Source organism: Oenanthe melanoleuca, chromosome 4, assembly GCF_029582105.1.
Source record: "Oenanthe melanoleuca isolate GR-GAL-2019-014 chromosome 4, OMel1.0, whole genome shotgun sequence".
Lineage (NCBI taxonomy): Eukaryota > Metazoa > Chordata > Aves > Passeriformes > Muscicapidae > Oenanthe > Oenanthe melanoleuca.
In genome coordinates, this window is record NC_079337.1 from 25,583,641 (window position 1) to 25,611,295 (window position 27,655).

At 49.2% G+C, this 27,655-nt stretch overlaps 3 protein-coding genes and 1 long non-coding RNA gene across 4 annotated transcripts; 2 read left to right on the plus strand and 2 right to left on the minus strand.

Moving 5' to 3' along the window:
• Window positions 1-222: 222 nt before the first annotated feature.
• On the minus strand, window positions 223-10,534 carry SH2D4A (SH2 domain containing 4A). The gene is made up of 9 exons (XM_056489873.1): window positions 10,013-10,534; window positions 9,094-9,253; window positions 8,410-8,572; window positions 6,377-6,442; window positions 5,832-5,967; window positions 4,416-4,632; window positions 3,878-4,008; window positions 3,252-3,472; window positions 223-1,724 (listed from the first exon to the last, which is right to left on the minus strand). The coding sequence occupies exons 1-9, from the start codon at window positions 10,185-10,187 to the stop codon at window positions 1,632-1,634; spliced, it is 1,362 nt and encodes a 453-aa protein (XP_056345848.1). The 5' UTR covers window positions 10,188-10,534; the 3' UTR covers window positions 223-1,631.
• Window positions 10,535-13,467: 2,933 nt separating this feature from the next.
• LOC130252380 (uncharacterized) lies at window positions 13,468-18,494 on the minus strand. The gene is made up of 2 exons (XR_008840339.1): window positions 18,172-18,494; window positions 13,468-16,717 (listed from the first exon to the last, which is right to left on the minus strand). It is a non-coding gene; the product is annotated as an uncharacterized LOC130252380 (long non-coding RNA).
• A 177-nt stretch (window positions 18,495-18,671) lies between these two features.
• On the plus strand, window positions 18,672-19,885 carry AP5S1 (adaptor related protein complex 5 subunit sigma 1). The gene is made up of 2 exons (XM_056490848.1): window positions 18,672-18,877; window positions 19,317-19,885. The coding sequence occupies exons 1-2, from the start codon at window positions 18,720-18,722 to the stop codon at window positions 19,741-19,743; spliced, it is 585 nt and encodes a 194-aa protein (XP_056346823.1). The 5' UTR covers window positions 18,672-18,719; the 3' UTR covers window positions 19,744-19,885.
• A 2,223-nt stretch (window positions 19,886-22,108) lies between these two features.
• On the plus strand, window positions 22,109-27,606 carry LOC130252846 (uncharacterized). The gene is made up of 16 exons (XM_056490849.1): window positions 22,109-22,351; window positions 22,426-22,551; window positions 22,656-22,753; window positions 22,851-22,977; window positions 23,065-23,159; window positions 23,242-23,422; window positions 23,547-23,653; window positions 24,774-24,994; window positions 25,074-25,313; window positions 25,978-26,126; window positions 26,310-26,438; window positions 26,556-26,653; window positions 26,760-26,886; window positions 26,963-27,057; window positions 27,133-27,313; window positions 27,386-27,606. Exons 1-16 carry the CDS (start codon window positions 22,207-22,209, stop codon window positions 27,496-27,498), a joined length of 2,232 nt encoding a protein of 743 aa, XP_056346824.1. The 5' UTR covers window positions 22,109-22,206; the 3' UTR covers window positions 27,499-27,606.
• Window positions 27,607-27,655: the final 49 nt, after the last annotated feature.

Below are 27,655 nucleotides of genomic sequence, written 5' to 3' on the forward strand. Positions count from 1 at the left end.
CTACATCAAGATATCAGCTATGTCACATTCTTTACAAGAAAACAGATGTTTTCTGAAAGACCTTTCATTTTGACCATATTTTAAAAAGAAAGTTCATAAGAGGGAAGGAGGGATGTTTCCCCTCCCACAAATAATCTAACAGTCTTTCTCATGATTGATGCAGATTATATTGACATTGTCTCTGAAACATATGATATATTTCTCAAGAAGCTCATTAAGTCATTTGCAGTGGCAGAGTGTCTATGTTCAGAATCTCAGTTTACATTAAGGCTTTATTTCTAGCAAGTGACACCTGCTGTAACTGGAATGCAGTTATCCCCTCTTTCCTGGAAAGGAAACCGTCTGTCAGCATAGTCTTTACAGCATTATAAATGTTAAGACCAGATGATCACAATTTCTTTAAATTCTGCAAAACCCAGATTAATGTAAGACTGAAAGTTTTGACTGCTTCTTCAAGTTAAGTGGAATAGCCCTGATCTAACAGAAAAAAGAGAACAGGTAAAATCAGTTAAACAACTGAAACAAGATCAACTCTTCTTCACTATTTGAGGATTGTGCCTCTAAAAATGATGTTTGCAGATTCACACCACAACCCTCAGCTGCAGAGTTTGTCATGTGCAACAACATGAGGGAACCTGGATGAAGACTAACTTGTTTTGTGATTCTGTCCAGGCTGTCCCCCAGTCTTCTGAATGATTTTTAAAGAGCATTGTAACAGATGAGAGAATATTATGTTGAATGAACAAGTTCTATGATGAAGTTTACACCAGATGCATCTCAGTAATCGGGACACAACTTCATTTTGGAAAACAGCATTCTTTACTGGCAAAAACTCTTCTGTAAACTGTATTAATACTGATATAGGTGTTCCTTCTTATACTTTTTAGGCTCTGTACATGTGATTGTCATTCATACAAATGCCTCTGTCCTGTCTCCTTTCCTTTTCACAAAGGATAATCCCTCTCAATGCAGAAAGGCCTGCGTGGGAGCTAAATACAGGTTAAAAGAGTGAGGATATATATTCAGAGGCTAGAGGCCTTTTAAAAATGCGCTCTTCGTGTGTGCAAATCTCTTGTCACAAGAGAGCACCTTTCACTGAAAGGCACTCAGCATTTGCTTGGATGGTTGGCTGAACATCCTTCCTTCCAAGGATACAGCATTTTATAGAATTAAGCTTCACATTATGCAAATTACATATCAAGACTGATTCACCTCTCCAAGTTGTTTTGTGCCTTCAGGAAGGTATAATCTCATATACCTTAAACTGTTAGTACTAATCTGTTTCCCAGATGGGAACCTTGCGTTCAAGAACAAAAGGCATCTTGAATAGAGAAGTCCTCCAAGAAACCTACAAAAACCCACTGAAAATCCAGGGCAGTATCTCCCTGTTCAACTGATTACTTCATCAACTCATTCTCTCCATTTTGTGGGATGTATCCAGCTGCCTTGCCGCTTGCTGGGCTGATGCATCCTGTAGCTTGCAACAATATTTATCCTCCTACTGCTTTGTTGTGAATGATACAAAATAGAGGCACTTAGGTTTCAGGTAAGTATCAGCAGCTCTAGTTCCAAGTTCAGTTCCAAGTTCTTTGTGAATACAAGTCTGGGGCTTTCCGGTGAGATGGGGACGTTTACTCAAAGAGAGAGATGTAATCTGGCTCTTGGTCCTCTTGGCCGCATGGGTAAAGCAACAGCTCCTTTCCCAAGGAAGTGATGGGCTCGTCCTGTTAATATAGGATATGATCAAACACCAGCTTTCAAACAGACCCTGCCTGTCACAACTTCACGCGGTGGACAGCAGTCTTCCTGCCTCTGTTATGGTGTGGATGTGTTCCCACCACTGTGTGACACAGCTCAGTTCCCCAGAGAGCTCAGGGAAGGACCTTCTGCCCTCTGTCTTCATAACACAATGTCTGTGCTCTGTGCTCTGTGCCATAACTCAGTGACACAACTCTGGCAGTTTTAGGAAAGAGCTGTGCTCATCCCTGAGGAAACTACAGCTTCTCTGACATAGAGTGGTGCCCTGCCTAGAAAGTACTGGACCCAGGACTGTGCAGCATGCAGGTAAAGCAGGACCAGGGATTGTGGACTGTGCTTCTGGCTGTGTTGTTTGTGGGAGGGACAAGGGTGGATTCTGGAGAGAGCACACACCCTCTGCATAGGCAAGTCCTGTTCTAAGCTGGGAATTCCCTAACACTACAGTTCCTGCTTCCAATCTCATTCTCCATCCTAGCAACAGAGGCTTGGTGGGGACTTGCCTTCTTTCATGATCACCTGGTGGGTGATAAGCAGAACCCAGTGGGGGACTTTGGCAGAGTGGTTCATCTGCCCACATGTGCTATAATGCAGGGGGTAGCAGGATTCTTAGCAGACTGTGGGCTAGGCTCTACATTTGATGTAGCTATGCACAGCCAGGCTTTAAATCCTTTAGCTCTGGTACAAATAGCTGTATAATTCCTGCTTTTAATATTTTCAGCCTGAACTGTAAAAATCATGCAAGCAGCAAGTTCAGGCAGTCCAGGTAGAGTTCCATAGAGCAAGTGAGCATCGCTATTTCTCTCATGTCCAGTTTTGTTTAGCCATGTCTGTATTAAACTAGGCACTTATTTAAAAGAAACAGAGATTTTAAATGAATCTATGAGAAAAATTATTGTTCTGTCCTGGGCAGATCTTACAGTAAACGAATAAAGAATCTATCTGGCTCTCTTTGAAACCCATGTAACTGTAGTCAGTGCTGGTAAACACTGCTGTTATTGTTGCAAGAGCTTACCAACCTTCCTCCTTCCCTTCGGTTACCTTTGCTCAGTACCACCCCTCGCCTGCTTTGAGATTATAAAGATACCTTGCTCTCTTTCATGCTGAAGCTGAAGGCAAGCAGGATTTTGTGTTTACCCAACTTTCCAGTGCCCCTTAACCACAGAGAGAATATAAAAGAAAGGAGTTTGCATGAGTCTGCTGTCACCTCTCATCTACAGTTCTTCTAAGTAGCTTGTAAGTAACTTGGGCCCTACATGCAAGGTGTTCTGTGTGCTTGAGGCTGAGTGAGTCAAATCTAAGATATCTGAGATGTATTAGGTCGCGTGGGCTATACCAGTCAGGCTGACATACCCTTCTGGAGCAGCACACAGGATACCCAGCAGCACTTAAAATGGGTCTAGTTACCAACTTCAAAACAACTGAATCTATTCTTTCTTATTTTGAAGTGCTCTGAGACAAGTAAACAGTTAATGAAAGCATTGCTAAATGTTCACCTTGTGGTAGTCTACAAGGTCAGCCAGCGTTGCATGTTGCAGTTGGTCCACTCCAAGGAAGCTGTAGGAATCACTGGAGGCATCAATGAGGAAATGTTTGCATCCTTCCACAGACCTATAGGAAAGCACGTAGCCTTTGATTTTCTCACTGACCCGGATCAGAAAACTCCCTGGTACTGTTTTATTCAGAAGCTCTTCTGCTTTCTTAGAGGTTAGGATACCTGTTCAAAACCAAAACACAAAACTGAAGGGAGAAAAGCATTTGTACAGGACTGGACAGAACAATTCTCACAAGAAATCTGTTCTGAAACCAGTCCATGGAACTTCCATCCCTTTCACTGTTTTCTTGCCCAGTAGCCCAAGAAGAAGAGTGCTGCCATTGCTAGTACCAGGCCATGGCCAACTGCTCTTTGTTAACTGTTCCACACTTGGCCAATGATGAATGGCAAACGTGGAGAGCTTGAAAGGACTGTTGCTGTGTTATGAGAGAGAATGGTATTGCAGTTGTTGTATGTTGATTCCAATATAGGAGCTTTACTCCCAAGCCCAACCCATGTTATCAGCTGTGTTAGCAGAAAAAAAACTCCTTAAACACTGGGGTTGGGGTGGAAATTCCCAGGACTCACCATGGAACCAAGGTGCTATTGTGTCTGTGGTTTTCAGATAGCCAGCTCGGAAAGGGAATTGCTCCTCTTTGAACCACTTGATGATGCTTTCTTCTGTGGAATTGGAGATTGTCCTCTGGACTCCCTCTTTCCTGTTAGAAAAGACTTCTGGTTTGTGCATCACATTCAAATGACAGGTTTTGAATCCCTGCACAGGACATATATTTTTCTTAGAATTTTAAGACCAGCTGTAAATAGACAGCTTACACCAACCAGTTCAGCTGTATGGAATATGGTTTCCAGTGGACATCTGGCATCATAGGGCTCTGTATGTCCAGGCTTAGGATACTCTAATAATTAAATCTGTTACCCTCCAGGAATGAACAATTGAAGGCCTCATCACACCTAGGCTGGAATATAGCCTATGCTCCGTATTTTTCCCTGCTGGTTGTCTCTTCCACACAAGGGGAGAGCTAACCATTCCCTTCTCAACTATGCCATTCTAGAGCAAAATAATCTCATCCCTTCTCCCTTCCACAGTGCACAGGGGCTTCCTTACCTAATTGCTCTCCCATTTGCTGTTCCAGGAGGTGGAAGTTTAGGCTTGGGGGGAAGAGGTGGATACTGAAGTGGTCGCCGATCTCCTGCTGTGGCACCCTTGGAAATATCTGCATGCTTCCCTCTGCGGGTGCCCTGCAGTGAAAGCCTCCTGTAGTCATCTCTGGCTTGCCGTGCAAGGGAGCGTCTCTTCTCATCTGCTGCCTTGGATTTCCTCACTGGAACAGAAAAGGAGTCCTACAGGAGTGACCAAGCAGCAAGTTTAAAGCTTGCTACCCTTTGGCCATCTTCCTGCTTGATGAAATGGAAGAATAACCCATTTCACAAGCTGAAAGATTCACTCAGTTATGAGACCATTTGCCACATCTCCCATGTGTTAAGTAGCACAGTTTGTACTAGTTTAAAATATTAAAAACCAGGTTTTTTTTCTGAGACAAGATTGAAAATCTGCATATTTTTTCTTGGTACCAAGTCTCTTTGTACTTAGAGACTTCTTGGTTTTGTTTCAGATGCTCACTCCTGGCTCAGACATGGATTTCTGTAGTGCCTTCATGAAAACTGGTGGGGGGAGGGAAGGGCTATGGAGTTGAAGCTGCTGGAATGACCTCAAATCAGTCATTTGAAGGATCTAGAAGTGCTAACCAATTTTGGAGGTTGGGAAGAAGCCTTGCTGAAACTATTATGGAAAGTGGACAACTTGACTGTTGTTTTGTTCGGGTTTTTTTTCCTATAAAACTGCCTTGATTGTCTAGGTCCATCTCACCGTGGAGTCTGTATGAAGTAACCACCTCTCCAGTCAGTGGTATTTCTTTTATCAGTCAGAAAAATAAAATTCCTAGACTGAAGTGGAAACAACTGGTAGTACAGCATTGCCATCTACTGAGCAGCAGGGGAGGAACTGGGAAAAATAGTGCATCAGGTTCTCCTTCAGGAAGTATTTGGTAGCACTGGGGAATGCTACTGCAAGTCTCATACTGTTTGCCATTTTCCTTTCTATCACTGAGATTCATTACATAAGACAGTGCAGCAGGGCTTTACTTAGGTGGGATCATGTTTGAATGACAGGGAAGCCCTTTTTGATTAGTCTTTGTTACCCATTATCATTCTCCAAGAGCAGTTACTACAAAGTCTTACAAAAGGCCAGTTTCTAGATAAAAATTAATTGTACTGGCTATACTCACATGGTTCCTATTTGTTGCTTGTTTTAACATAGTGTCAGTTGGAAAAGTTTTCCATTCCCCTGCCCAGCTCTAGTCTCAATGCTGTGTGGACTCAGAAATATTTCTCATATTGTATTTCTTGGCAATACTGTTCCACCCTTATTCAGTTCTAGTATGGCAGGAGAAGGGTTGAGATGACCCGACAGAGCCCTAGGATTTCTCAAGCCTTATAGGTAAAGGTAATTTTAAGATCTTACAGAATTCCTGCCATTCAGGCTCATTCTCATCCGATTTCTGCAGCATTCTCTGGCTCTCTGTGCTGGTGTGGCTCTGTGATATTGCATCCTGGGGGGCTGTGATCTCTTCTGAATTTTTCCTCTGTGCTTCCTTCATCTATGAAAGAAACAGTATGTTCAGCTTTGTCTCAGGCAAGGTTTAGCCCTGCTTTTTAGCTAGCCTTGAATTACTGGGAACTCCATTCTTTACAGTGAAGCCCTTCAACTTCAATATAGGGACCCTCTGTCTTTACTGCAGGTGACAAGTAAGGCAAGTAGGGAAAACAGCCCACCAAAAATAATAAGGAGCATCTTCCTGTGCTACTCCCCAGTCTGCCAGCCTGGCCTGCTTTGTATCATCTCCAAATCATCACACCATATATGAGGAGCATGGCAATACTGGATAAAACTGGTCCAAAAGGTGAGAACATTCTTGACTCATGTGAGGCTCTGAAGCTGACTGGGACTTTAGGATAAAACACTGACCCCCACTCAATGTGTTAGGAGCATCATAGGTTGCCACTTACCTGTTGGAAATTATGCTTCCTCATATGGCAATCTGCCAGCATCTGGTGAACATTTCTGGTTGCCCTCTGAGCAGAGCAAAAGAGTGGTGAAAAATAAATTTGACATTAGGACAACTGCTCTTTTTTTTTGGTGCAATAGATGTTTAACGCAAAATTATGTGACATTTGTTAACAAATTTTGCCAGCCTGCTCTGACGAACACTGGGAGGGTTTTCCCATAATTTTGGCCAAATATGCCACAGGAAGAGAACTCAGGGGTGTCAGGATTGCCACAAGCATGCCTAGATTTGCTAAGCAATGCTCACAAGTGCTCCCAGGGAGCAGTCCCTTTCTTCCCTTTCTCTAAAGCAATCTCTTGTAGAACCTGATGTCTACAACTTTACCTGCCTGTGCACGTTTGCAGCTGCGGCTGGGTTGCTGCAAACTCCTACTTGACAAACTGATCCAACTGGCTGGATATTTCATGTTCCCTCTTCCCTGAAAACCAGCTGCACTGCCTGAAGTCCCTAACAGAGAGCTGTCTCTGCAGACGAACTGTTAGGTTTGGGTTTCAGTAAACACCCACCCACCTTCCCATCAGACCCCGACTGCCTCCTCACGGCACAACAAGTGATGAGTTAACTGTACTATTCTGCTTACCAAGGTCACACTTCCTTTTAGCTCCATCACCTACTTGTCTAATATTTAATATGAACATGGCTTTACAATTTCCCTCTCCTCAACAGGAAACTAGGAACTTCAAATGTGTGTGAAGCAGCATTTTTTCATAGATCACCCCTGTTCCGGCAGCATGGTACCTGGATCTCTCAGGTTAAATGGGAACTAGATCTCAGAGAAAACATTTTAATGCAGGAGGTGGGCAAAAGCCTCTCTCCAAAAAGCCTCAGAAACCTGGGAAAATTTACTAATGATATAATGACAGAAAGGAAAGAAAAATATACAACCGCCATCTATTTCCATGTGCAACGCTTTGAAAGAGGGATAGATTTTAGGTTGTACCTTGTTTATTTTTTGGGGTATTTTTTGTTTGGTTTGTTGGGGGTTTTTGTCAGCTTTGACTAATACGTTCCTTTGAAAAACAAGAATCTCCCACATAGTTGCTCAACTTCAGCAAACAGTGCAGAGAAAAACCCCATGTGACTCAGAGGCTTTTGATAAAGGAGACAGTCACTCTGAATTCCATTCACTATTTTGGTAGCAGTAGGAGAGCATTTTGCCAAAACTCAACCTTCTGTTATCATACTTTTTATACCAAAGTATGGAGTGGCTGTTTGATAAAATAATATATACTCATACAAGTTCATTCAAGGCTGAATGAAAACTGCAGAATGAGATTGGACCTCTCCCATTAAATTGGCAGGTTGTCCTGTTCCTTTTATTGAACTGTGGCTACGTGGGAAGTTACTCCTCATTTTTTTCCTTTCTCTGCAAATGGCTTTTTGTAGCCAGTTAAAAAGCACAAATGGTGGAAAAAAAAGCACAATTGGTGGAAAAAATATTTCTGTAATGAAACACCTCAGGAAAGGAGACAATTTATGACTGCATTTGGAGCTGTCCTGTGCTATCAAGGTCATAAGCTTGACAAAAGACCCCAAGAACCAACTAAAATATGCATGTCAGATGATGCTGGTAAAATTATCTTCATTTGGTCTTTATAAAAGTAATTATTTGTCTGAGAGCTGTGACCTTCCATTTAAAGATCCTAGGATAGCCTCCCTGGTCTTGCCTCAAAAGCCAACCAAACCAGCCACAGTGCAGAAGGGAAAGTACTGCACCCCTTGTTTTACCCACAGAGAATGAAAGCAAAGAAATTCAGAGTAATTTATCCATTGGTGTAGAGCAGATCTATCCCAGCTGAGAATAGCACATGGACTTCCTGAGTCTTAAGGAAGGATGTAACTACATGGCTTCTCTTCTGTAGAAGGAAAGCTTTAACAGATAGATGGCTTTTTCCTTCAGATTTTTATTTACAGCAACCAGGATTTTCTGCACTTCCAAAAATCATGTATAGTTATGGGAAAATTGAAAACTACCTTTGTGAGCTCCTGACTTTTTCCTGTTGTATCAGTATCAGTCATTCTTCTCCCATGTTCCTCCCTTTTCTCCACAGTGTTCTTTTTACTCCCAGGAAGATCTGTCTCAGACAGAAGTCCTGGCTGTGGGTGTAGAGACCGTGTTGCAGAAGAGTCAATCTCTCTGAAATACAAGAGAGAGAGGACTTAGGAGGGAGTCACTTTCTGACGTCTGTGCATCTCGTGAGGAGGCTGCACCTGAGCATAGCACAGCTGCAATGAAGCCACATGTGCATAGGCAATTATATCTCCTGATCAGGTAGGTGGGTAATTAAATTAATGACTCATGGTGAGTAGCTGTTGTCCAGCTGTACCTGAGCTCCTGCCAGTGAATCAGAGCAATCCAAGCCCGTCACCTGGTGCAGTAACTGCATCAGCATTTCCTGTGGTCTGCAGAGGGTCCCATGCAGTAGCCATGTCACAGGAGGCTCAGTGAGCTGGGGCAAATCTCAGACTGCAGCTGGTTTCTACCAGCATTGTGCATCCTCTCAGAAAGCCAGCCTTTGCCTGTGCCTTTTGCTAGCAAGGCTAGCGTGACAGTGCTAACCACAGCCTCTGCAGAGAAGACTCCAGTTCATGTGTCCCTAGACAAAAGCCTCCTCTTCCATATCTGCCCACCAAGTCCTTCAGCTGAAGGGTGCTTACCTGCCTTCCTGGCCTTGCTCTCTCACTAAGCGCTTTGCTCTTTGTGCCTGGATCTCTTCACAGATGGCTGCATAGGATTTATCTGAAGGATGCTCGCCCATCACCCAGACCCACACTTCATTGTCAGCGCCCAGTTTCCATGTCACTGACTTCCTGTTGCCTGGAAAAGAAGCAGCTCCTTGGCAAATGCTCTTTGCTGGGTAGTGCTTTGCAAGACCTGTGTTGCACCTGCTGTGCCCTACCAACTGCTGTTGGTGACAGAGCCCCCCCAAAAGCAACTATACATGAAGAAAGCTCGACTGGGATGCAGCCCACACTTGCTGATTTTTTCATATTCCTTAAGCCAGCTCAGTGAAGGAGGCATTTCTGAGTCTGGGAACAAAGGAAAAGAATCACCACTGTTTCTTTTCTTGCTTTAATTCATGACCACTGTCCTCCCCAAACTGTGTGAGGGTGAGCTACCTGCAAATAGAGTACATGGAGGAGACCTGGGATAAGAGAGCTATCTTCCTAGCAGCCTGTATGCTGTGTAAGCCTGGCAAGGGAACTTCAGATCTAAAATCTCAGTGTAAACTGCCCATCAGATCTGCTGCCTCAGGACAGATATTCAAAGCCATGGTTATGTTAAAGACAGAATCAGAGGCACCATTTAGTGGGAAACTTAATGAGATGCATCTCCCGGGGGCAAATAAGCCCTGTCTTCCCAGCTAGGGGAGTTAAGCAATTTGGTCAAGGACAGAATGTCTGGGCCAGGGAGGAAAACCCATTGTGCGCCTGACCAAAACTACCCCAGTGCAGGTGGATTTAGTTATGATTAGAAATAAGCCTATGTAAGGATACCTTACTTCCTATTTCTAGGAAGTGGTTGACTAGGCAAATATATGCCAGAGGGTGAAGCAGCCAGGAGGCAAAGACTTACCTTTTCTTGGCAGTGGCTTCTTTGCTGAAATCTCTTCTGCCACAGCTTCTCTTTCCTCCCACCGTCTGATCTGTTCCTGCCTCATCTTGAAGAAGAGGATCTGCTTCTGCTCCTCGCTGAGTTCTGCCAGCAGCTCCGGATCGATGTACATGTCTGATAATATCTGTTTCAGCATGGCTGCAGGTTTCACTTACACACGTTCGTGGCAATGATCTTCAGGGATCAGATCCTCTTCCTGGCTCCGACAAGAAAGAGTGCCTGCCCGTCTGACTGAAGTAGGAATGCAGGCGTGCCAAAGCAATTATACTTCTGTCTCTTTCTTTTTTTTTTTTTTAGCTCAGACTTCCTGTACAGACCAAAAAAAGTAAATAAGTAGCTTAAAACCTGCTGTTAAGATTCCTTGGAATAAGAGGTGAGCTCAGCTCTCATGCAGCCCCTGCCTGCTCTGCAGAGAGAGCTGGCCAGAAGGGGCGAGGCCTGTAGTGGGGAGGTTGTGTTGATACTCTGATAAACCCAGCTGATAGTGTATCAAAGAGAAAGAGCACTGCCTGTTAGTCATCAGAGGTGCGGCTTGGCTGTGCCCAAGCAGACATTCTTGCTAGGCAGGGAATCAATGAACCCATGACTAGATGGCTCCTCCTCCTTCCAAACAGGAAAACTTTGATGATCAAAAGCCCAGTCTGCCACATTTTACCAAAGAAAAACAGGGAGGACTTTCGACTCTGCTTTTGAAGTGGGAGTGGGAATTTCGGGCTGCCCCTGTCCATTAAGTCAGCCCACTAGCAAGGCAAGGGAACACAAGGAGTGCAGCTGGTTTGAAGAAAGGCGATTTGGGAGACAGCTCCCACTCTGACATATCTTGCTGATGCACCTGCCCATGTGGTGAACCTAGCATGGGACATCCCTGTCTGACAGGATGAAGCTGATGGGGAGAAGGGGCATCCTTGTTCCTGCCCAGGATACTGGCTTGCATCCAGTGCTTGTTGGTGAGGTACTAACACCCTCACAGCCTTGCTTCATGCTCATGGATTTACATTTACAACAGAGGTTTCAGAAAAATTGGAAGCTCTCCTGTCACTTGGAAAGGTGACAAACGAGAAAGTAGAAATGTGGACTAAAGACCTTGGAAACAAATATTTTCCTTATCTAATCTGGATACACTCGTGGAGATGAGGAGATTGGTTGGCAGTGCTTTTGGTGACATGGTGAGTGGGGAGGCTGACAGCCACATACTAAGTGCAACACCAGAGCAGGGTGGCTGACTGGCCAGAGGTGGCAGGGACTTCCTGGACAGACTCTTGGGAAATGTTGCCATTGGGCTTACATTACAAAGAAAATTAAAGCAGTGGGATTGTTCATGTCCCTCTGCATAAATCCCGGGAATCTAAGGAACAAGTATCCTAGAACATAGCACAGTAGGTGGGAGGCAGAGGGTTATGGAGTCACTAATGTGGAAATAAAAAGGGCACAGACATGGCAGAGGGACTTGTGCCAGGGTGTAGTCGGGACTACATATTAAATCAAGTTAATGGGGTGAAATCAATTAGCCATCTTACAGGAGAGAGACTGGACTTCTAGGAACCCAAATGTTAGAAGAAAAGTGCTGGGAGCACCTTTAAAGAAGGAGGTAGTAGACAAGCCAGCAAGTGCAATACTGAAGCTTTCCAAGGAGCACACACAGAGCACATAATTATTTAGATGAAATTGGACAGCACACAAGTAGCATTCAGAACAGTATCTGCTGCCCACCTTACTCCATCTTGCATCCATGCTGGGAGCAAGCAGTCTGCCCCAAGCATCCCCCTGCTTCTGAATATGGCTTGCCTTAAAATTTGCAGAGACAGAGCTGGCTGGAGCCCCACTGCAGTAAAGTCACCATGCACTTTCATCAGGAGGAGCTTGAAAGGAGCTCGGAGCAGGGGGAGGAGCTGTAGGCAGGGAGAGAAATTGCTTCCCGAGGACCTCAAGGCAACAACAGAGCAGATCATGGTACCAGAAATGCATTGTCTGCAGTAGAGGCCAGGAGCAGGGGCAAGAGTCCTGGGGAGGGTGCAGCGACCAAGAGTTGGTGTTGTCTTCTAATTTCTATTTTGTTTCTCTGATTACATAATACTTTCCCTATTAAAAATGTTAACTTCATTCTAGAAGTAAACATGAAGCTGCTGTTCCGAATTGGTATGGATTTTGTTTAAATTAATTACTTTCTTGATTTAAAAAAAGTTTTTAGGGGAGGTGGTTGGACTTGAGCAGTGTTTTCTGAGTACCTCTTGATGGCAGAGTCTATTCAGCTCAGCAGCCTTGGGTCTTGGGCTGTCCTGGAAGCCATGGAGGTGGCAGCTATAAAGAGGGAAGAGCTTTCTGGGACATGACACATGAGAATCCATCAGCAGAATGCATACAGCAGCATATCCATGCTGCTCTGGCTTCTCAGGAGTAGGAATGGCTTTGCTATGGCATTTACTTAGGAGGGTGTGATGTGCTCTCCCATATGACGTGGTGACAAACTGGTCTTCTTTCCATGCCTGGGGACACAGTTTGTTGGCAAGATGGAAGGGTGCTCAGCACACAAGTTTCAGAGTACTGATGCAGTTTGGCAGAGTTGGATGTTTTGTAACAATGGTTGTAAGAGATTTCTAATGCTGTATCCCAAAGGTACCCTTTAAAGCACCAGCTATTTTAACTCTGGGAAATGACATAAGCATCTTGAGAGGTTTGTGATATTTCTGTTTTAGCAGTCACTTCGTTAAAGATCTGGGAACTGGAAATCCTTGTAATCAGTCATATACTGTTCCCAAAGTCTGAATCAAAACCATGTTATTGACACCTGGCTGGTGGTTCTGCAGATGCTGTTCCAGCTGTAAGTAGTATATTTACAGCTCAAACTTGGTGAAGCCAAAGGCTACAGTAATGTCAGAGGGACCTCCAAGCAGGTAACTTGCAGAAGTTAAACTCTGGTAGAGGTCCTGTTAAACTTTCTACTGTTTGCATTTTTTTCATGGGAGTGGTTTTGTGGAGGAATAGAGATGGCAGTCGCCAAAAACAGCAAAAACTAAGTGGGAGGATGTGGGAAGCCAAACCAGGGCTTTGGGGCTCTGCCACTCATATATAAGGTATTCAGCCTAAAAGCCATAAGGGTAAACACAATTCAAAGGTTAAATGATCCTTCAAAATGCAAGGTCACACAGCATTTAAATCCCCTGCTGGAGAGCAGCCTCTGCTCTGTGCTCCTGTAAATCATCTACCATGAACAGGGGAAACAAGTCTATGAATACACATGAAAGTGCCGTAGCTTTGAGAACTGGCACGAGCTCCTGCTCATGTGTGCAGTGGGTGAGACTTTGAACATGACATGCTCACAAGACTCTCCCACCTGGCCATACTAATCCTGGTCTTCACCACCAGTGCTGCCATCAGAGGAAAAGTTTCTCCAAGAAAAAATACACAGACACAGAAAATCGTAGATATGATTTTCACCAAGAAATTAAACAGGACAATGTAAATGTGCTCATTTTCAGGGAGGCAGCTTATTCAATCTGCTGCACACATCTCCACTGTAAATGTGACAGTAACTGTAAACTAAAAATAACCCAAGAAACCCAATGGTGAGGAGGAGAGAGAATGCAAGAAAGGCAGATTCAGGGTACAGGCTGATAACCTAAGAGGATTTCTATTGTCATAAAGTAATTTCCCCCTTAAAAGGTGGATAAGACCACTTTGTTCAGTAAATGGTGGAACTGTATTATTTTGAGTCAAGAGCTTCTCCTTGGAGCTGATTATTTGTTTAGTGAGAAGTGGCTTCAGAGACACCATTGGTAATTCTTTTCCCTGATCAAGAGGCTGGACTGTGAGAATGCAACTGAATTCCCTTTCACTTACCAAACAAAGCCTTGCAGCATTAGGAGGCTCAGGTTTTTCTCAAATTCTCCAGTTACAGCCATTCCACTGCCATCAGTTCTCAGCCAGACTTTGAAGGCATTTCTGATTTTTTTTCAGAAGTAAAGCAAAGCAGAATTGCAAAACCTGAAATCAGTGCAACCAAAAGTAAACACCTCCCCAGCCTTGCTCTGAGTACACAAGCCTTTGTGGGTTAACTGTTACACACTGGTTCATAACATGCACTTGTGTGAGAAAATATTTAAGTTAGCAGCTGCACCAGTAAGGTTAGTATGAAAATATCCTTCTGTGCTTTGAGGTTTGGCTGTTCATTTGTTTATTTTGTTCTTGTTAGTTTGGGGCTTTTTTTAATCCTCATCCTGTTCTAAATAAGGGAGTGTTTAATTCCTCTCTTTCTGTTTAATTTTGCTTCAGCCTACTGTTTTGTTTTTTTATTTCAGACTGAAGGAAAACTTCTAGTTTGGGTATAACAGAAGGAAAACACAACTGCACAAGCATAGCCCCCAAAAGACAGAACCAGACCAGTTTGTACCTTAGAATTATAGAATGGCTTGGGTTGGAAGGCACCTCAAAGATCATCTAGTTCCAAACCTCCTGCCATGGACAGGGCCACTACACCAGGTTGCTCAAAGCACCACCCAGCTTGGTCTTGAACACTTCCAGGGACATTCCAGCGCCTCAACACCTTCACAGAGAAGAATTTCTTCCTGATATATAATCTATACTTGCCTATTGTCGGTTTGAAGCCATTCCCCCTTGCCCTATCACCCCATGTCCTTGACCAAAGCCCCTCTTCAGCTGTTTTGTAGCCCCTTTATGTACTGGATTTTGCATAAGATTGGCATATAATGCTTGAAAGAACAAAACCAATGAAGTCACCATGACATAAACTACCTTGAAATTACCTATAGCTGAACTTACTTACCCTATAGGTCTCTAATATTGCTGGAAAGGGCAGCAGTTCTCCTGTAGCAGGTATAAATGCATGACAATGACAAGAAGGAAAAATAATTTTATACAGCAGCAGTCACTGAACACAGTCTGAGGATGCTGGGCTCTACTTTTAAGGAAAATGTATCTTCCCTGCTTGAACAATATGCAAACATTTCTTGGATCATCTTCCTATATCAAAATTACTGAGGGAATTAACTGGTGAAAATTGTGAGTGCTTCTATAGGTTAACACACAGGATCAGATACTCAACCAAACCCATTCACTGTAAAAAATGAGATTTCTCTAACCACGACATGTAATTTGATTTACTGTTCTGGCAGAAAGAGGTGCTGGGTGCTAAACCCCAGCACACCAAGGCACAATCTTGGACTATTAATTCTTACTTAAGTCACTACTTGGCTTAAGTTGTTATTGGCTCATCCTTTCACTACTTCAAATTAAAGCCGTTGTGTCCCAAAAAATCATAGCCCATGCTTGGTGAGCGGTGGTCTCTGTTGTAGGGGGAGGTACCTGAGCTGAGGTATAGTTTTTACCATCATAAGGAGCAAAAGCTCATCACTAGGGCAAGTTGTCACTACAGAACCTGTCAAAACTGGGGATATTTCAGTTCATAATTACATATTCTGGATTAGAAGGGTGTTATCTTTCTGTGTTTTCCCCCTTCAAGAACTTAGGCCATCAATTTTCTGTCTTCCACATTCCTGTGATTATTGCTTCCCTTACTTAACTGCTTTGTTTGGAACCTTGTTATTTGTTATTCATCAAGGTGGTGTGAGGAAAGCTAATGTTTTTACAAACAATTTGATGGGTGAAGGTATGGGGTTAACATATTTGAAATGGGTCTCAATGTCTGTACTGACTTTGAGCAGCAGGTTTGTTGCAGAGCCCAGACAGCTTGGCTCCTGAAACAAACAAGTGGGTCTGCACAAGCCTGAACTTCTGAACTTCAGGGTAAAATAGTAGGTTCAAGGGGGAATATGTGGTAGGCGGTTTGGGAAGTCTGTACCTTCTAAGTACCTCAGCCAATGAGGAAAGGAAGAGGGCAGCTTGCAGCTGACAGTTGAGGATAGAGGCTGCACCCTCCAAAACCGAGAGAGAGAAAACCCCATGGGCTTGTGCCCTAGTGGACTCTGTCCCTTTATTCGAATAAAGTTACAGGACTGCTCTGTCTCCTTTATGGACATAAATTTCTGGTGTTTGTGGATTTTCCTGACAGTGGGAACTGGCATGGGGGCACCTGTGTGGAATCCCACTGGAGGTTGAAGGTCCACTTGCATAGGTCCAAGAAGCTTAGTCCATCTTTAGACAACATACAATTATGTCCGTTCATATTTAAGTTATGATAGTGATTGATTTGTGGCCCTGCCAAAAGCCAAGATCATTTGAACAAGGACAAGCAGTAATGAGCCAGAGCAGAAATGAACTGGAGCCACAGACCAATCAAACATGGAAATAAACTGGAGCCAAAATTAAGCCTGGGAAGGTAAAACCAGCTTGGAGCCTAAAACATGCTGGAGGCACGAACAAACTCTATGAGCTGAACCTGAGACAAACTGGGGACAGAAACAAATCACCTGAAGCCGCAAATGAGGTGAAGCAGAAACTAGAGAGAGCCTTCCCCGAGCAGGAGACGCAAACTAACTGGAGTCACGAAGAACTGCGGCCGCCAGCTCCCGGCAGCATCTCTGTGCGGGCTGAGCCGGTGGGCGCTGGCAGGGCCGTACTGAGAGCAAGCAGCATCAGCATCGTTCTCGGTGCAGGCATCCCGGCGTCTTCCTGGGAATCCACGCGTGGCGCGGCTCGGGGCACGAGTGGCTCCGGACGTGACCGGTTCGAACTGTTCTGCCGGCAGTGGCTCTGGAAAAGAGGTGGGGAGAAGAAACCAGGTGAGGCCAGGTGGCAGGAGGAGTCGTCGGGGGGTGACGTGCAGCTGCTCCCCGGGACGGGACCCCCGGGACGGGACCCCCGGGAAGGACCCCCGGGAAGGACCCCCCGGGCCGCGCCCATGGAGGTGCAGCTCTGGGCTGTGTGCAGCGAGGGTGCGTCAGGATAAGGCTGGCCATCCGCTCCTGGGGGAGACAACTCCGGGAGGGACACTGTTAGGAACATGAATCCACGATGTCAGAGATTTTTGTTCAGAAAGGAGACAAAGGAATTGTGTGACTTTATTCTAGTAAAGGGAGAGGACATGGGAATTTCCCATCGGGTCTCTCAGATTGTTGGGAGACGCAGCCCCCTTTTAATCCTAAATTCCTGGCCGCATCACCCTCTTCCCCACTGGCTGAGGTACTCGGAAAGTACAGACTTCCCGAATCACCTACTCTATGCCCCCCTCTAATACACCCCCATTTTTGATATATAAAAGACAGAAAGAAAAAAAAAGGTATTCATAATTCTATTAAGTCTTTGTTCTTTTTCTCTAGGTTCAGGAATTTATCACGGCCTTGGCTAAGCAACAGTCCGTGTTGATTAGTAACATTTTCTAGAACTAATAGTTTCTTCTGTTACTTCCCTATCTATATGTTCCTAGCCCTATCTACAAGCAGATTCACACGGTTTGTTCATAGACACATTCACCTTTTTCCTTTCAGACGTCATGCCTGGGATGGACACCGTAGCTGGAATATGGACATGGTAGTTTGAATATGGACACGATAGTAGGGATATCATGTCCCCAGACATGCCCCAAACATGGCAGAAAGACCCTCCCACCCTCCCACCCCCACCTTCAACCCACAAAGAACCAGCCACAGCCATAAAGAATTCGTAAAAACCAGCTTTGCCACTGAAGTCACTTGAGGCAGAAAACAAGCACCTTTTCCATGTCTGGAAAGGTCTCATGGAAGAGCCTCACGTCTCCACCCAGACATGTCCCTCTCCACGGCCCCTCTGGCCATGGTCCCCTCCATATCCCCTGTGCCAGCCACACTCTCCTCCGTATGCCCCACTCAAGACAAGCACTTTTCCATGCTGGCCCTGGACATGTCCCCCTGGGCCACCTCAAGCCACATTTACTCCCATGTCCTCTCCTAGACGTGTCCAACCCCATGCCCAGGGACACACACACTCCCTTCTGCATTTACATCCCAAAACTTTGCTGCGCTGCCACTTTGATCCATAGACCCCGTGCTGCATTCCCAGAGTACCAGGATGGCCACATCAAGGGCGCCCTCCCGTCTTATTTCAAGTAATTTGTCCTGCTCTAAGCCAGCTGCGGTTTACGTTGGGGGACAGGAGGGGCTTCACCCTAACCCCGGAACCAGGGTTTGGGCACTGTGAGCTGGGGAGGGTGGGGAGTGCTTTATACACACTCTGCTAGCTCCTTCGGGAGAGAGAAGAACCGCGGCTCCTGACCTGTGAATGCACCACAACGCGGCTGCGGAGGATGTGTGGGAAAAGGGAGAGCGGCTGGCAGGGGCGAGGGCTGGGGTGATGGGAGCGTCCCTGGGGGGGCTGAGAGCTCAGGAGAGCACTGGCCCACTGAGAGCTGTCCCTGCCGGAGCAGTGGCAGCAGCGAGACCCCAGCCAGGCAGCACGGTGGGGGCTCAGAGCTCTGCCCCCCTCCCGGCGCCGGGGCAGCGTGGCGGAAACACGCCGGGGAGGGGAACACGGAGCACGAGTAGAGGCGGCTGCGGACGGGCCGCCAGCGGTCCCTCAGGGGGAACAGCACGTTCGCCCGGGCCGAGCCCCGCGGCCTTTCCCCGCCCGCCGGCCTTTGCCCGCCAATCAGCTCTCGCTGCCCCCGAGCCTTGGCCAATCGTGACCCGCTGCCCGCATGCCGGGGCGCCCCGCCCCCGTGAGGGCCGCTCCTCCCGAGGCAGCGCCGCCGCTTCCGTCGCGCCGGGGCCGTGCGGCGGCCATGGTCCGGGCCTTCGTGCTGCTGGCGCCGGGCGGGCCCGCCGGCCACGCCCCCTGCCGCGTGCTGTACGCGCGCACCTTCGGGACCCCCCCCGGCACCGCCCCCGGGGGCGCCCGGCAGCGCCTCCGCCGCAAGGAGCAGCTGCTGGCCGTGGCCAGGTACGCCCGGGACATCCGCCTCCGCGGGAGTCCCTTCCTGCGGATGCTGGGCTCAGTGGGACACCCGGCACCGTGTGCCCTCCATCTCCTGAACCCTCTGGACTTGTGACACCTCATCTCTCTCCCTGGGATCCCCAAAACCGTGATCCACCCTTTTTTTGATGGGAGGGCTCTTGGGCTTTGCCGGACCCCCAGGGCTGGGACACCCCTTGACTGTGGGACACCTTCCATTCCTGAGGGAGTTTGTGGCAGCCCCCTTTTCGGGGGACAGGGCTCAGCGAGAACCCCGGGACCATGCCCCCCCCATTCATGGGATCCACCCTTTCTGGGGATGCTGGGCTCAGCAGGACCCCTGGGACCCTGCTCCCCCAATAGAGGGGTCACTGTCCCAGGATGAGGTGGAGGTCCTTAACACGAGGGTCCCCCTTTTCTCTTCCAGGCAAGTGGCCTCCCAGTGTCAACTGCTTCAGTCGTCCTTGGGGCGCCCATCCTCCCCACAACTTCCTCAGCTACCCGATGAGCCGATATCACTCCAAGATGCTCCAGGGGGTCTTTTCCAGATGCCCCCTGGAGACCCATTCCCTGAGCGGGTGACAGTAGTCTGGTTATCAGTGCTGGCCCTCACCTTCGCCTTGGTTTGTGAACCCCAAGAGAATCTATCCCTGGCTGAGATCACCCTGCGGCGCCTGGCTCCCCGCCTGCTCCTCTCCCTTCGCCTCCTTGGCCCTGGCGCTGACGTGCTGCTCCGTCCTGATGCCGCTGATAGCCTCCTGGACCGTCTCCTGCCCCATGGGCAGATGCTTTTTCTCAATGAACGTTTCCTGCAGGCAATGGACCGAGATATGGGTATCAAAACATGCCGCTGAGCTACAGAGATGACATTCCTGCCTACCACCCCCAGATATTTTTGTGGGATGAGAGACAAGGGAAGGATGTGAGATGATTGCTAAACCCCAGCGGGATGAATGAGAAATACAGTTCAGGAATAAAGAGCAATGAGCCAGCTAAGAGCAGGGTTTTAATCTGTTTATCCCCCAGCACCATCATGGGAGAGGTAATAGCCATCCTCATAAATCCACCTGGAGCTGGGACAGTGCCAGGTTCCTGCGCTGTTTTCCTGCACTGCATTACTGCACGTGACAGCGAGTGGAGGCTGCACATGGCCAGGAATGGACATTAGAAGAGGGACCCTGGGTTGTGGTTACCCCAGCTGGGCACTGCAGGGCAGGCAGAGGGTCTCTGGCAGGGGAGACATGGCTCTGGGATGGGACCTTGCCAGCATACATGGGGCAACCAGGGGTGTATATCTGGCCATGGAGCATTGGGGTGCCTGTGTGGGAGATTAAACAGGCAGTGGGGCAGGATGTAGCTGTGTCCTGACACAGCAGGGTGGTTGTCCCTAGATGGTGCTGCTTGAGGCTGGGTGACCTGTGTGATACCCTGGGAAGTGGCAGGAGCTGGCACCCACTTACCCAGCTCTTCAGGGTGTAGTGGGGAGCAGGGTCCTACTGTAGCAGTTTCTGGCTTCTGGGAAATCCAGGGAGGCAGGAACTGGCATGCACAGCTCTTCACCAGCATGTTGGAAACAGTCTGGGCACTGCCAGGCCATGGAGAGGCGCTGTCATGGGGCCAGACCCCAAAGTGCTTTCCCTTGTAACTGCACCAGTGAAGCTGGAGCACCTCAAGAGGGGTGCTGGGCACTGGGCTTCAGCCATGATGGGTCTCTGGCTGTGCCGGGGGATTTCACTGTGCCCTGGAGCTGTGGGGGCATTGGAGGTCACTGAGGCATCCCTCCCTTTAGGGGAAGGGAGCACCATCTTCACCTTCACATGTGATAGCAGCTGTCACATAATGCACCCACAACCAAGAGCCATAGAGACATTATCGTGGAGTGTTTCAATGGTGTTAGCAATTAATTGTTGATGAGAATCAACTGGAATCCGAATGTTTGGTCATTATTGGGTATGCACTGATATGATTCCAGTTGCTGGATTTCAGTATAACCTGGTTTGTGGCCAAAATTCTCTTGCAAATCAGCTACCTGAATTGCATCAAATGGGATAGTTATTTATGTGTGGAGATTTCCCTCTCCACCCTGAGGTCTAGTAGATTCAGGGGGAGTTGAAGGATATAAAGAATAATCTTTTCCCAGTTCTCTCATGGGAATCGCCCTGTATGTTTCCATCCCATGTAAGTCTGCTAGACTTTTTCTGGAACTTTGATATCACCATATATGGCACTGTTTTGGTAGCAGTTTGCTGACCCTATTCATCATCTGCATTTCAATTTTAAGTAAAGGTCATAATGTTATTTCCTCATCATCAGATGAAAATGTTACATGTATTTTTTGGTCAGGGTAACAGACCCATTTACTATCTTCCAGTTCCCTCATTGCATACAGAAAGTCAGAATTGTGAGACTGTATTTCTGCAAATTGTCCAGATGCTGTATCCTGCACTGGTGCCTCCTTTCCCAGAGACTCCACTGACCTGGCTTGGGTCAGCCACCACTTGGCTTCTGCTTTTCCTTGATCTCCTCCTGGAGCAAGAACAGCACCTGCTCCTTCATGGCTGGTACTGTACAATCTGATGGGTCAGATCATCCAGGATGGAGCAGATCAGCTTATTCAGCCCTTTCCTACAAGAGGCATCAAAGGAGCACCCAGGAAGGCAGAGAGGGAGGCCTGCCTCCAGCAGCCTCAACCAGGTCCTGGCCACTCTGGTCCACACGACAAGCAGGGACACTGCAGGACAACACAGTGCTCATGAAGTGGTGGGGGGAATCCCAGGCCCCAGCTGCTGGCACTTTGAACCTCCTTCACATTCTCTGTGCTCTGTAGCTGAGCCAGCTCTCATTACCATTACAGCTTGGGTGTGGTAGGAGGGTGGAGGTGCCGGGGCTCCTGGGCACCAGAGCACGTGGACTCCTGAGAGCAGGGCTGCAACGGGAGCCTTGGGTGGCAGAGCTGTCCCTGCAGTTCCACAACTCCGTGGCACTCCGTGGCTGTAGCTGGGGGACAAGTGCAGACAGGTGGGAGGAGAGGTGATGAGGGCTCCATTCCCAACCCTTCATGGCTTGGGCTTAGTGCATCCATAGCATCCACATTAGGGCAGTATTCGACCAGGGATTAGGGCATCCTCCTATGGCACTGGCAATACCTCTGCCACATGTGACCAGGGCTGGACTTTGTCTAATGGGGCACTGCCCTGGGCACAGTCCTGGCACAGGGTCCAGTACTGCCGCAGGCACAGTCCTGGCACAGGAGCCAGCCAGTTGTGCAGGCTGCCAGCAGGGAAGACAGCCAGTGCTGTGTGGACTCACTGTTAGCCATGGAGCAGGAAGGTGGAATCAGGCAGGAGCTGGGAAACCTCCATGGCATCCCCCTCTTCAAGAGTTTCATCGAGGGCTGGCCACAGGTGAAGGCTTTCCAAGCCCGTCCAGACGACCTGCTCATCTCCACCTACCCCAAATCAGGTGAGTGGCCCTGAGGAAGGGTGCAGGGGGGATGGGATGACACCAGCCTTAGCAATACTGTCTCTGTGCTTCAGGCACAACATGGCTGAGTGAGATCATGGACATGATCTACCATGATGGCAATGTGGAGAAGTGCCGACGGGATGCCATCTACAACCGTGTGCCCTTCCTGGAAATGAAGGTCTCCAAGGATCTGAGTGGTGAGCTTCCCCAGCCCAGCTGCCTGGCTTGGGTGGAGAGGGAACAGAGCCAGCGTGGGGGTGAGGGTGCTGGAGCTCACACCTCTAAATCCCCTGTGCCACAGGCATTGAGCAGCTGGAGAAAACCCCATCCCCACGGCTGGTAAAGACCCATCTCCCGGTCCAGCTCCTCCCGACCTCCTTCTGGGAGAAGGACTGCAAGGTAACATGGCAGGTGGCCCCTGTCTCTCTCCCCATCTGGGTTGGTGGGGAGGAGGCACCACTCTGTGCCTCTCAAACACATTCTTGGCTCTCCCCAGATTGTCTACATGGCCCGCAACCCCAAGGATGTTGCCATCTCCTACTACTTCTTCCACCAGATGGCCAAGATACACCCTGACCCCGGCACAAAGGCTGAGTTTTTGGAGAACTTCATGGCTGGCAAAGGTGTGGGATTCCCACCCTGGAAAGCCAGTGGGAAGTACATCCCCTGCTACCCCTCTTTTCAGCTAATCCCTTGACTATATCCCACAGTGGCCTATGGGTCGTGGTATGACCATGTGCGCGGATGGTGGGAGGAGAAGCAGAAGAGGAAGATACTCTACCTCTTCTATGAGGACATGAAGAAGGTGAGGCTGGAATGGAGGGGAAGGAGCCCTGATCATCCCCCCCAGTTTTTTTGGCAGCCTTCTCATGTCAGTCACCTTGCAGGACCCACGGCGGGAGGTGCAGAAGATCTTGCAGTTTCTGGGCAAAGAGTTGGCGGAGGGAACGGTGGAGAGGATTCTGCACCACACCTCCTTCCAGGAGATGAAGAAGAACCCTGCTGCCAACTATGAGACCATGCTCCCCACTTTGATGGATCACAGCCTCTCCCCCTTCCTTCGGAAAGGTGGGGTTTGGCTGGTGGTGCAGGATTTGGGAGGGACGTCCCTGGATTGTATTTCAGCACCCATCTGTGGCTGCAAATATTTCATGTGTGTGAGGATTTACCCCAGTTATTTTCTTGCTGCCAGGGATCTCTGGAGACTGGAAGAATCACTTCACTGTGGCCCAGAATGAGCGCTTCAACCAGCACTACCAGGAGCACATGGCAGGTTCTGACCTCCACTTCCAGATGGAAGTGTGAGAGGCTCATATCCCTTCCCAGAAGGACTGTCATTCTCCTTGCTGTCCCAGTGGGGAGGGTGGATCCAGATGGAGATTCTTGCAGTAATTCACTTTTTCCCCTGCAATAAATCGTGATAAATGGAGGTTGAGTCATTGCTGGCAGGGAAAATGAGGGTGGGACCTGAACCCCCTGCAGGTGTTCCTCCTGGAACATCTTCATGGTCATCCGGAGAGAGGGTAGGCACACAGTGGATTTTTAGCTAGTGATGATCAGGCATCACCAGGAGTGAGCACTCTCCCAGAAACCACCACTGACCCCTGTCAACTTGGGCTGCCCCAGCCTACCAAGGCGCCTGGAGGGACCAAATATCGGTGAGGAGTGGAAAATTCCCAGAGCACCAGCGAATCCAGTGGTGCCACAGCCCTTGTATGCACGGGAGCTTTCATGCCTCTGGGTTGTGGCAAGTTTCTTGACAGAGTGGGTGGTGGTGAGGTTCTTCTTGGCCCAGCTGGAGCTTGGCAGCCCATAGTCTGTGGAACAAAGGTGAAGGGAAACAGCTCCCTGCTGGCATGTTGCCAGGCTCAGCAACATCACAGTCCTTGATAGATAGAGAACATACCCTTCAACCTTCAACCTGGCTGCACCTTGCCCTTGCTCTAGGATTCCTGGAGCAAACCAGTCCCTGTCCCACTGGGGGCAAGGGTGTGCTTTGGAGCCCCAAATTCCCCATTTACGCTCCATTTCTGGTCGGTTCTTGAGTTCCAAGATTGCAGCTTCTTGTCAAGACAGCCTTATAGGGTTGTTCTGTCCCAAAGAGATGTAGTCCAGATCCAACTGCTAAAGAGCAGCAGTGCTGTGAGGGGACCTACCTCACAGAAATTCTTTTTTGCACATTCATTTAAATGCCATTGGAGATGTCTTCCACTGGAGATGTGCTTCCCCAGCTCCTAGCTTTGCCTGCCCTGTTTGCACGTGCAGCAAATTTTGTTGGCATATGAGCAGCAAAACACCTGAACACCTGCCGTGGCATGCCTCATCTCACCGGGGACAAATCAGGGACGTTTATCTCAAGGGTAGCCCTGGCCAGCTGCCATCTCTCCTGCCCTTCCCACTCCCTCCCGGCTAATGTTAGGAAGAACATTTCACCACTATCAGCACCTTTAAACACTTTTCCCAGGAGTACTTGTGCTTTGCAACCCCGCAAACTTTGGACCCGTATTTGAGTGGAGTAGGGGTACGACCAAAGCCTGAACCCACATCCCGCTTACAAGCTCCACGTCGGTGTGAGGAGCTGGGGACGTTCAGGCAGGTGATTCTTGGACCAGGACAGGGTGATGTTCAGTCTCTCGGGATGTGGGTTGGGATTCCTTCCCTGTGTTTACCACTGCGGGTGGAGGGGAAGCTGTGATTTCCACTCGCGCTGTCCCGGCAGGTGCTGGGCACGGACAGCTCACCACAGGCATCCGGGGCCGTCCTCATTCCCGCTCGCCCTTTCCCTGCCCTCCTCCCACCGCAAAACCGGGACCGAGTCGCTCCGGGCTCCAGTCCCAGCGGTGTCCCCCGCCTCCCTGCGGCCTCCATCTTCCCTGCAGGGGAAGGAAATTAACAAATCCCGCCCTGTAAGCGGCGGACATAGCTTTGCCTCCTCCCTGCCAGGGCGCCCGGAAAAGAGGCAAGTAACCGGGGGGCTTTGGCCACGGTCGTTCGGGGTGCCCTGGCCTCGTAAGCGGGGGACCTGCCGGGGTGGGTACGGGGGCTCCGTGTCCCCGCAAGACCCCAGGAGGTGGAAGCAAGACACCAAGCCTCTCTCCAGAAATCACAGCGTGCGGGTTTTGCAGCTGGCATGTCCAGCGTTTCTGTCCTGGGTGGTGGGTGGAAAGGCTTCCTGGGCAAAGAGTCCTGTGAGTCCTGCTCCTCGTTCTTGTCTCTGTCAAACTCTCACTCAAGCCCCCCGAAAGCAAGGCTTCCCGTGCTGCTGTACAACGGAGAGATGGGGAGGAAAAAGCAAAGAGAAAACAGCCTGCAACTCCAGCCAGGAATGCGCCTGAGAGTTTTTACTCCCAGAAACAGCGCTGCCGGCTTGATATGGGTAGCTGCCTGTCTGACCTGAGCCGCCCAGAACTGGCAGTGCCCTTCCACTTTTCCTGCACGGCCACCTGGGCCCCAAAATCCCCACAGAAAACAGGTGCCACCTCCCGCGATGCCAGCAAGGAGTTTCCTTCATATGGCCAGGATGGTGGGGTTCAGCAGGGATTTTGGGGCACCCAGGGAAGGAGGAGGCCCTGTGCTTCTCCTTGCTGCCAGCCAGCCCTGTCACATGTCCCTGTTCCCAGCAGGATGGCCGATTCAGACACCTACCTGCGGCAGCCCTGGCGCACCGTGCATGGCATCCCCATGGTCAGCGCCTTCGCCCTCAACTGGGAACAGGTGGACAATTTCCAGGCCCGTCCTGAGGACATCGTGGTGGTCACCTTCCCCAAGTCTGGTGAGCATCCCCAAGGCACCAGAGAGGGGCCATGCTCAGGAAGCAAGGTACCAACCTGCCGATGCCTGAGCTGGAACCAGGGGCATGCCAAAAGGCAGCACTGGTAGATGGTGACACTCTGGTGCCTGATAAGGGGCTCCAGGGGGAATGGCATCAACTGGACACCCAGTCTCTCTCCACCAGGCACCACCTGGGTCAGTGAGATCGTGGACATGGTCCTGAAAGGCGGTGACCCAGAAAAATGCAAGCAGGATGACATTGTGAACCGGGTGCCAATGATGGAGTTTGCTGCCCCTGGAAAGATGGCAGCAGGTAGTGGGGTGGCAGAGGGTGGTGGGTGGCAGAGGATGGTGATGGGCGATGGGGACAGGTTTGGTTTTGTGTGGGACAGCACGGCAGTGGGATCTCTTCTGGGGGAAATCCTTACAGGCACAGAGCAGCTGGAAGCCATGCCATCCCCTCGCATCATCAAGACCCATATCCCAGCTCACATCTTGCCCAAATCCTTCTGGGAAAACCACTGCAAGGTATCAGGCTGGAATGAACATAATTGGAGGGATCCAGGAGACAAACAGGGGCTGCCTGTCCCATTGGGACCTTGCAAGTCCCCACATGCCACCAAGTTTTTTGCAGATGATCTATGTGGGGCGCAACGCCAAGGATGTGGCTGTCTCCTACTACCATTTTGACTTGATGAACAAGTTCCACCCGCACCCAGGGACATGGGCCCAGTACCTGGAGGAGTTCATGGCTGGCAGAGGTGGGACAGGATACTCCTGGGTGCATGCAGGGACCCTGCAGGGGACTGACACCCACTGGCTGCTCTCCCCATGCAGTGGCATATGGTTCCTGGTACGACCACGTCAAGGACTACTGGGAGCGCAGGAAGGATCACCCCATTCTCTACCTCTTCTACGAGGATTTGAAGGAGGTGATGGGGCGGGGTGGATGATGGTGTGAGGCCTGGGGGTGGCAGGAGGGGTGAGTGTTGGCCTGTGTCACACAGGACCTCCGTCGGGAGATTGCCAAGGTGGCCCAGTTCCTGGGGCAGAAGCTGTCGGAGGCAGCGCTGGACACCATCACCCGACACACTTCCTTCGAGGCCATGCGGGACAACCCTGCGACCAACTACAGCAAGGTGCCCTCCGACCTCATGGACCACGGCGTGTCCCCCTTCATGCGCAAAGGTGAGCGGCTCCGAGGGGCCTCTGGCGTGCTGTGCCCCCGGCCCTGCTGAGCCCCATCTTGCCCGGCCACAGGCACCACCGGAGACTGGAAGAACCACTTCACCGTGGCCCAGAACGAGCGCTTTGACCAGGACTATGCGCAGAAGATGTCGGACACCGACCTGTGCTTCCGCACTCAGATCTGAGGAGGCACCGCCGCACGCCCCCCAAGTCTGCCCTGTGCTGTGATGGCACTGCTGCCGTTCCTTCTTCTCCCCCGAGACTGCTGGAGAGAAATAAAATGTGCTCCCTGATCCTGCCTTGGGGTGCTCACTGCCCTGAGCTTGTGCTGATCCCAGCCCA